Here is a 9,993-nt window from a genome sequence, read left to right on the forward strand (position 1 = left end):
AAACCGCCAGCCTCACATCCTGGTCAGGATCGCTCCTCCTTCATCAACCCCAGTGCTTCTCTTACCTGATCGAAGCCCGTCCAGGAACTTTAACCGAACCTCTGGCCCTGAATAAGAATATCACAACAAATAGCCCGGGACTGATCCATTGAACTATCCAAGGATTTCCTGACACAATGAGTCCATTGAGCTGATCTTCATATATCCTAACCCACAAACCGAGCGCAAAGTCGATATTCTGAATCTTCGAAACACCACTCGAGAAGCCCTTTTTCACTCTAAAACACATCGTGGTTCAAATACTGATCGAATCAAACTCACGTCAACCTCGTAAGATCTCACGAAGGACACACAGCAGAAATATCTCGTTATAGTTTTGGGGTACGATATCGTTGATTTACATTTTCTCAGTTTTGTTTAATCTAACCTGACTTAACCACAACCCAGGTAAAGTTAAGTTAGATTAGATTAACGGCTCTACAGATATTAGCTATTTCACGTAAAGAGAATACTCGATAATTAATGAGATGATTTTGCTGTGTGCTAGTGCATATCTTGACCCTATATTCACCCGCTGTGACTCCGAAACTTGCAACAAAATACTACACGTGCCATGAAATTTCATAGAGTCGTGTATACCCCATCGAACCAGAAGTCATAAAATTCCGTGCCTGAATGCCAACATTACCTTCTTTCCAAGAACACTCATTTCCTTTTCTACAAGATGTATATTCTTAGTTATTGAGAGTCCAAAAAGTCTTGAGATTATCGCAATCGAGCAAGAGTAAGTAACGCAGAACGATATTACGCAAGCCTCAGATTCCTATGTTTTATTTCAACGAAAAATGGATTATTGCCACTTCTTTTATCTAATCTAAGTTAAGGTAACTCAACCAAATGGACTGGTTAAGTGAGGCTGTCTTCCACTAGCCTAGATTAACCGAAGAAACGGTTCTCTTCTTTCGGGAAAATATCATAAGACGCGACTTGTGCAATGACGGCCTGCATTCCTGACGTTTGCTGACAGGGACGTGTTTGAGCCTTACACATCCTCTGTTCCACACCCTTTGATTCTGCGCTCATGACATCAAAAGTGCGTTTCATGAGGCGACAAGACAGAAAAAAATAACAATACTCAGATACTTGCTACCACAACAAACGCAAACAGGTTTCTTTCCCAAATCAACCCTCTGTATGTTTCATCTCCGGTGGCTGCGGTTCTTCGTCTTCCCATGCACAAGGAGCCAGTCACACTATCCCATGCAGGGAACTTTAGGACCACCGGCTGACCAGGGCTCTCACCAACGGCGCCCCAGAGAAGGAACCTCCCTGAGAAGGAATCCCAGCCACAAAACCTTATCTGAGGATTCCGTGCAGAGGAACCCAAGGTCAACACTCCTTATCTCTGCGCACCTTTCGCTCTTATCGCTGCTCTTGTCCAGATCGAGAGAATATATCCACACTCATTTACAGAATACTAATTGATATCATTGAGACGAGACTTTTGATTAAGAAAGAAGACGAATCCATCGAGCGCAAATGAATGCTTGTTTCCCATTCGATCGAATAAACATGGATGAGTAGGTGCTGGCGACATCCTGTATGAAACATACGCGAGGCGACTATTTCTTGTACAGACTTTGAGATAATGGCTGTGGAAGACTAGAAACTGATACAGTTTCTTTAGCTGACCCGTGGAGCCTCTCCGCTCGTGGCCACTGCCTGCAAAGGGCGTAGCAAGTACATCCTTTGCAGTGTATTTATAATAATAATCCCTGTATGCACCGAATGTAAATAAACGCCAGTATACAGAGGAGTGAGACAGCGCTAAGAGTGCGGGTAACATGCATCAAGAGAGTGAAAAAACTTGAAAATTGCAAGTGACAAATATCAGAGATTGCAAACCACACCGCAGAAGTATGGCAGAGCTAAACATTCACATTGAAGAAGAAACATCAAATTGTGCAAGATGCTAAACATTTAAGGTGCGTGAGTGCTAACATGCAGGTGCTTATTAACATGTGCGTTGTGAATACCGTGAGAAAATTCACGTTGTGCTGATATAAATTACAAGAATGTGCTTGTGCATTTTTAAAGTGTGTGTGCGTAAACGAAGAAAAATTGTGCGAAATTTCTAACTGTGCATGAACTAACTATCAAACATGTATCAAACTTTGACGTTTGCATGTGCTAAACCTAAAGCGTGCATGTGCAAAAACGTTAAATCGTGGATGTGCATGAATGGAAGTTCAAACGCGCAGAGGTTTAAAGTCCGCAGGTAATAAACTTTAACATGTGCAATATTCTAAATTCGAAGTGTGCAAATAGACTAGACTGCAAATTGTGCATGTGCTGAAAGTGGGAATAAAAAGTGACAGTGCAATTAGACATTAAAAGTGCATGAAGACATTGTGCAGGTGTGAGACATTAAAGTGTGCAGGTGTTTTAGGAGACGCCATCTGTGCAAGTGCTAAGTGGATGGACACCGAGACCAAGACATACAACACTAGGAAAGGGAGAAACGCCGGACAAAATATGCAGGATAAAGAGAGCTTCTACGAGACACCAACACTACGAAGGTATCACTGCCAGGTAGACCCGAGTGCAATTGCAGATTACGGGACGAGTACAGACGAATGCTAAATGTGATACGTGCGGATGTTAAAGAATGGAAATGTATGAAATTGTTTCCAAAAGTCCAAAAAACTTGAGGGGGAGAGAAAGTGAGCTGAAGCCAAAACACTGTTTACAGTGCTTTTCAAAATTCTAAAATTTGCAAGAGGTGTGAAGTGTCAAACAGGACCTAACATGGCGTTGATTTTACGAACGCGTTCAAAAGTTTTGATGTGTTCACTATCACGAATCGTTAAGAAGTATCGTGCATAAGAGTAAGAAGAATATGCGAAGAGAAATGGCATGCAACAGCCAGATGCATCCCAGAGGCACACACACACACACACACACACACACACACACACACACACACACACACACACACACACACACACACACACACACATACACACACACTCAGACACACACTCTCTCTCTCTCTCTCTCTCTCTCTCTCTCTCTCTCTATCACACACACACACACACACACACACACACACACACACACACACACACACACACACACACACACACACACACACATACACACACACCCACATACACACACACACACGTACTCAAACTGATTAGTGTAAATTAATCTTAAATATCTAATCGTCAACCAAAAATCGAAAATATTTACAGCGTGACGATAAGATGTCAAAATGAAGCCACCACCTCAGGTACTGCATGATGCTGCATGGTGTTGCCCCAAGAGATACGTCTGGCTGGGAGTTGTCAATGCGTAAAGCGAACGTTCACAATTGTCATGCATAAGGACAAGAGACCCAAGCAGACGTGCTAGTGCCTGGCGCTCGGGCATTCGTGCATAGTTGGTCTTCGGGTGTGCATGAGGCATTTGGTTTTGTGTATGAGTGCTCTTGAAATGTGCATGTGAATATCTGTTGCAATAATGCTCAAAGGCTGAAATGTTTACTCTGCAAATGAGTGTGTCAAATTCTTCAAGACAGTTGCATTAGGTGGAAACTGCATAGTTTAGGGACACGACTTCTAGAAATTTTGAAGAGGTAAATTTTGTTGCATTTCATTATCATATAGGTGATGTGTCTAATCTTATAATGATTACTTTGATCTTACTCCACGGCAATCAGCATAACATTTCACACTTACAGAACATTGGATATCTCATTCTCACCTTTGCTCTTTTGACTTACCCCTTCTGTCTCCTTCACATACATTACTCGTCTCAGAAAGAATTCAGCAGTGCATCCGTAAATTGCGTAAACCCTGATTTGACATTACGTAAGACGAGGGGCAAGGTTGTCTGGGAAGTGTGGGATTGGATTTGGGGGTTGAGCCATGATCAGACTCACCAGGTTGCTATGATGGAGCCACCCCAGTCTGCTCATTCCTACCTCAACCGATATATAGCAGTGACTGTACGAAAAGCTATTGATTGTACCCTTATTGCTTTCGGTCGCGTGCGCGGGGCCCCGACCGTACACTTGAGCCCTGGCCTCTTGCAAGCCGGTTTTGGGGCTCAGCCTGCACTTGACCCTGCCCACTTTCGGGTCGCACAAACTGTCTGTATTGAACTTCACCTTCTCCTACACTCCGAGGCGAGCCCGCACACGACGCCAACCGGCTCTTGCCTCATTATTGCTGACATGTGGTGACACTGGCGCGTCTACACTAAGACAACACTACATATAGCAACATTAACAAGCTCTCAGCGCCCTCCTCCGTGGCCGCAGGTTGTTTTGAAAGTGTCTGCTCATTAAATACAAGTATCAACCTCGAGGTACGCTCTCCTCGGGAAGGAGAGTGTACCTCAAGTCACCACAATATACATTTGTGTCGAGGAAGTCCTCGGCGTATCGTAATGTTCCTCTAGTAACCATTGCAGGTGGCTCTCGGCCGGGTCAGGAATGGAAGTCCTGCTTTGTACTACCACGTCTTCTCAAGAATCCCTCGTGACCTTCTTCTGAGAGTTCTTCCTCGGTGAAATGAGGTCGCTGAAGGTCACTTTCGAAGCATCTACTTCAGGACTGCCCATTCCCTCCCCTACGACGCTGAGACGCCCCGGCAACGCATCAAGGGGGCTTTACAAATCGTAGCCAAGACGATCAAGTTCTTCCAACATGAAGTCGATGTCCTCCCGCCTGACGGCCTGGGAGGAAATGATGTTCCTGAAGAAGTTGGGGTGGTGGTCCAGGGGCTGGTAGCCGATCATGAGGGTTCCCGCGGTCATCATGCGGCCCTTGAGGATAGGCTGGATCTGAAGAAGGGAAAAAGCATTCGATTAAACAAGGTAAAATGAAATTCGACAAAACATCATAGATTCTACTCTGAACTACCTGACGACTGGTTATGACATGAAAAAAGGCTATGTATCACTTCCCACCAACATACAACCACGATGCTGACCAACATCACCAGAACTTACCTCTCCCAGGAGCTTATGGCGTTCGGGTCCGGGCTTCATGGAGCGGAGGCGGTGAGGGACGTACCAGAAGCAAACGTTGGTGCACTCGGGTTCGTCGTTGAGGAATTCGAACTTGTCTGGGTGCTGCTTCATGCGCCTCACCAGGTATTCCGTCATCTCGAACAGGTGGTCGATGTGCTTCTCGAAACCTTCGTCGCCCTGCAAGGAATCGGCGGCGTCACAAGGAGTGGAAACCAAGATCATCGGAAAGAGCCTTAGTGAGCAGTTATGGTTACTCTTACAGAACAATTATAATGAATCAGAAAGAACAACTATAATTATTAGAAAGAGATAAAACATATTAAATTTTCTATACCATATTAAATTTACTCCATATGAAACCAAACAGGTATTAGCATTATTATGAATATTGTTATTGGCGATTTTTTTTATATTCCTTGACATTTCTTAGATCAGCGTGAAATAATAGTTTAACGATAGTAAACAGAAGAGTTCCATTAGAATGATGATCCCGTTAGAGATCCCAACATTGGGAATAAGATTATGTGATCTGGTAACAATTTCTGACAGATGCCCTCCATCCTATGCAGTCCGAGAGAGAGTTATATAGGGCTTCTGCGAGGAATTTTATTACGGGGTACAAAGTTCCTCTTTCTCTTACTTCCCTGCTCCTCCCTCCCTGCCTCCCTTTCTCTCTTTTCGGGCCCTCCTCTCTCTCATTCCCTCCATCTTTCACCTCGCTGACCCTCCCTCCCCCCACCATTCACCTCCCTCCCCTCCCTCCCCCCACCATTCACCTCCCCCCATCTTCCCCTTACTACCCCTTCCTTCCTTCCTTCTTCCCTCTCAACAACGCAACCACAACAAGAACAACAACGAACCTTGGAGCGCCACATCAGCCACAGCTTGAAGATGTCATTGTGGCGACCGCACTGGATCACCTTATCTCCCGTGTCGTAGTTGACGTCGTAGGGTTTGTCTTGCTGGAAGAGGTAGTCGGCGCACATCTGGTTGCAGGATATCAACAGGCCCTGCGGATGGAGGCGGGGTTAGGGGCTTGGCGGGTTAGGGGCTTGGCGGGGTAGGGACGTGGCGGGTTAGGGGCGTCTGGTGTCTGGCTTATGTGTCTGGCCTATACTTTTTCCGTTTTTTTAAGCTGATGTTTTTTTGTTGTGATAATAATACTGAAATTGCTTATAATTGCCCTTATTGTTGTTGTTAATAATAATAACAATAAGGATAATAATAATAATGATAATAATAATTAATATTATTTTTATCATTATTACCATTATTATTATTATTATCATCATTATCATTTTTCTCAATATCATAATTCTCCTCCTCCTCCTCATCATCATCATCATCATTACCATCATCATCATTGTCATTACCACCACTATTCCTGTTATTTCTACCCTTATCATTAACATTGACCACAACCAACGACACATCATGATTATTTGTCTCTTAACGAATTCCTGATCACCTGGTATCTAACACCATTATCTTATAATGGCCTCATAAACTTCCAACAATAGAAGTGATAAAATCTCATTCATTTGTGATTACGTGAAAACAAACTGTATATTTTCTGCTGCATTTATATTTTTTGTTCAATCCGAACACAGAGCACTCACGTCCTCTTTGAAGTGCACGGTGGAGCATTGCAGGAGGACGCCCATCAGTTTGTGGGGATTCCAGGTGAGCGAGTCTGAACGCTCCACGCCTGCCATCTTGTGACGCTGGTTCTTGGAGAGGAGGACTCCGCCGCCCCAAGCAGCCTGAGGGAGAGGGCGTTAGCTGGGTTATTGTGTTTGTTCTGTTTGTGTGTAGGTTTGGCTGTGTGTCTCTAACTGTCGATATTTTTTTTTTTTTTTGTCTGTCTGTCTGCTTGTCTGTCTGTTTGTCTGTCTCTATCTATCTATCTATCTATCTATCTATCTATCTAACTATCTACATATCTATCTATCTGTCTATCTATCTGTTTATCTATCTATCTATCTATCTATCTATCTATCTATCTATCCATCCGAGAGTCTGTTTATTATGTATGTCTGTCATTCAATTACAATTTTGATTCCTGACCCCTCTATCAATTACTATTTCAACCTTCTGCCCACTTTTCCACTGATTATCTCTTCTCTTAAGCGAAAAATAACCAATTTTGAATGACAGGAAATTCCACGTCTCATTTATTGCATCTATAGAGACAATCAAATACTTAGGATTAGAACCCATTTACGAGGACTCACATCAACGTGGAACCAGAGTTTGTGCTTCTCGCAGACGTCAGCGATGGCGTGAAGGGGATCGAATGCGCCCATGACGGTGGTTCCAGCGGTGGCGCAGACGAGGAAGGGAATCTTGCCCTTTGCCTTGGACTCCTGGATGAGGCGGTCGAGCTCGGATGGGATCATGCGGCCTCTGGCGGAGACGGAGGGGGTGTAAAAGGGATGTGATGCTATTTATACGATGTTCATGTTTTATTCTATTTTATTAAAGTTTGTCTTATATTAGTCTGCACTATATAACGAGAATTCCTAATGACGATGCATAAATATCGATAAACAGGTGATTTTGATTCGCAGATTGACCAATCGTGACTTACTTATCATCGACGGGAACTTCAATGCAGTTGTCAGTGCCAAGGCCCATTGCAGCTGCAGTGCCCATCATGGAGTAATGGCTCTGAAAAAAGGAAAGAGGGGCAAGTCAGAGAGTTTTCCCTTTGCTCTTCATTTCGTGTGTATAAATAGAAAGAAGTAGTGTTCGTTTCAAGAATAGTTTAGTTTTCTCTGAGTATGTTTGAGTGACGACTGCATGAGGAAATAAAATGACAAGTTGACAGGTGGAAAGTTGTAATGGGTCATGAGAAGGCATGAGGATTAAAAGACGAGCAGACGAAACTCACGTGAAGAGAAGTGAACATGCACAGCTCGCCGGGGAGAGCTCGCAGACCCTTCTTCTTGTACTCCGGGAACATCTTGTGCCTGGCGACGAGGGCGGCGTACAGGTTGCTGATAGAGCCTCCGGGAGCGAGGATGCTGTCGCCCTGCTTGTAGCCGATGATCTCTCTCATGTGGCGCATCGTGACCTGAGAGGGAGGGTGTTGAGGTGCAGTGGTTGGGTGGGTTGTTTTATTTTATTTTTATTGTTTTGTAAGGTTTGGATTTTTTTTCTCTTCTTTTCCTCGCTTTCTCACTCTAACTCTCTCTCCTCTCTCTCTCTCTCTCTCTCTCTCTCTCTCTCTCTCTCTCTCTCTCTCTCTCTTCTCTCTCTCTCTCTCTCTCTCTCTCTCTCTCTTTCTCTCTCTTTCTCTCTCTCTCTCTCTCTCTCTCTCTCTCTCTCTCTCTCTCTCTCTCTCTCTCTCTCTCTCTCTCTCTCTCTCTCTCTCTCTCTCTCTCTTTCTCTCTCTCCCTCTCTTTCTCTTTCTCCTTCTTCTCTCGCTCGCTTGCTCAAAGAACAGATGTTTAGCACACACACACACAACTAACCACAATACACGAACACCCACCCCATCGCAGACAAGCGCCAACATACCTGTTCCATGAGGATGAAGACTGGAGCAATTTCGAAGGTGAACATGTTGGTGTTGGCGGCGGCGGTCAGCCACTCGCCGGCCAGAGACACCACCTCCATACCACATGACAGCTGGTTCATGAAGCGAGGGTGACCTGGGGGAGAGGTGAGGCGGAATTAAAATGGGCGGGAAGGACCAAGGGAAACGACCTGTGACGTGTAAAGACAGCGCAGGGTTACTGTATATTCTGGTTTTGAGAGTGGGTTGGGGTATTTTGCGCCGGGATAACTTGATGAAATAATTTGTGAGATGAAAAAAAAGAAAAGAAAAAAAAATGAACGACGAAAGTGATACATCGCCTGACACAGATGAACAAATCACGAATCAACGTATATATTAATATTGTATTCTTATATATGGATAACTGAAAATTCTGAACACGATAAGTAATACGGACCATTTATCTCTAAATTAACAAAATAGGCAAATCAATCCAAGTTCGCTACGCAAAGAAAACGGCGCACCAGTTCATCGCAACACACACGGATTTTCCCGGCCATTAAACCCCGTTATTTTACGGCGACATTCTCCTCACCGGTCTGGCTACATCTGAGCTCTATCGCCGTCATAAATTTCTGACACGAGACACACTGCCGCACTCCTTGGCGACCCAATGGCTACGTCACTCGTAAAGAAACTATATGTCATACGTCTCCTCTTGGTGATGATTCAGGAAGGCTCGTCACTGGTGCCGCTTGGACGCTGCTCTGTCATAATTTCCCCCGATTAAGTACCGGTGATAAGTGGTCTTAATAGCGCTGGGAAAAGAGGCCTGCTGCTCGCCTATTCATTTATTCCGTTTGTCTATCAATTCATCCATCAATTCACCCCTATCTGCCCTCCCTTCCTCCCCTGGGGAAAGGGGGAAGGAAAGGGAAGGAGGAAGGGGGAAAGAGGAGGGAAGAGGGGAGAGGGAGGGGAAAGGAGGAAGGGGAGGAGGGGAAGGGGGAAAGGGAGAGGGGGAGGAGGAGAAGAGGGGAGGGGAGAGAGAGGGAGGAGAGAGGAAGAGAGAGGGAGAAGAGGGGGGGGAGGTGAGAGGAGGAGAGGAGGGGGGGAGGGGGAGGGGAGAGAGGGGAAAAGGGGAAGAGGGGAGGGAGAGGGGAGGGAGAGAGAGAGAGGGAGGAGGGGGGGAAGAGAGAGGGGGGGGGGAAAAGGGAGGGGAGAGAGGAGAGGGAAGGGAAGGGGAGGAGGAGGAGAGAGAGGGGGGAGGAAAGGGAGGGAGAGGAGAGGTGAGAAGGAGAGGGAGAGGAGAGGGGAAGGGAGAGAGAGGGAGAAAGAAGAGAGGAGGGGGGAGAAAAAGAGGGGAGGAAAAGGGAGGAGAGGGGAAAAGGAGAGGAAGAGAGAAGGGGGAGAGGGGAGGGGGGGAAAGGAGGAGGAGGAGGGAGAGGGGG

At 45.5% G+C, this 9,993-nt stretch overlaps 1 protein-coding gene across 1 annotated transcript in view; it reads right to left on the minus strand.

The window, feature by feature from the left end:
• Window positions 1-3,108: 3,108 nt before the first annotated feature.
• The window catches only part of LOC125025155 (glutamate decarboxylase-like), a 77,292-nt gene continuing 70,407 nt past the window's right edge, over window positions 3,109-9,993 (minus strand). Inside the window, exons 3-10 of the mRNA XM_047613131.1 lie at window positions 8,563-8,696; window positions 7,934-8,116; window positions 7,631-7,710; window positions 7,275-7,446; window positions 6,660-6,803; window positions 5,901-6,050; window positions 5,020-5,217; window positions 3,109-4,851 (exon numbers count right to left, since the gene is read on the minus strand). Coding sequence (XP_047469087.1) covers window positions 4,678-4,851; window positions 5,020-5,217; window positions 5,901-6,050; window positions 6,660-6,803; window positions 7,275-7,446; window positions 7,631-7,710; window positions 7,934-8,116; window positions 8,563-8,696 — 1,235 coding nt within the window. The 3' untranslated portion in view covers window positions 3,109-4,677. The remainder of the gene's footprint in view (window positions 4,852-5,019; window positions 5,218-5,900; window positions 6,051-6,659; window positions 6,804-7,274; window positions 7,447-7,630; window positions 7,711-7,933; window positions 8,117-8,562; window positions 8,697-9,993) is intronic.

This window comes from Penaeus chinensis, chromosome 4 (genome assembly GCF_019202785.1).
Source record: "Penaeus chinensis breed Huanghai No. 1 chromosome 4, ASM1920278v2, whole genome shotgun sequence".
NCBI lineage: Eukaryota > Metazoa > Arthropoda > Malacostraca > Decapoda > Penaeidae > Penaeus > Penaeus chinensis.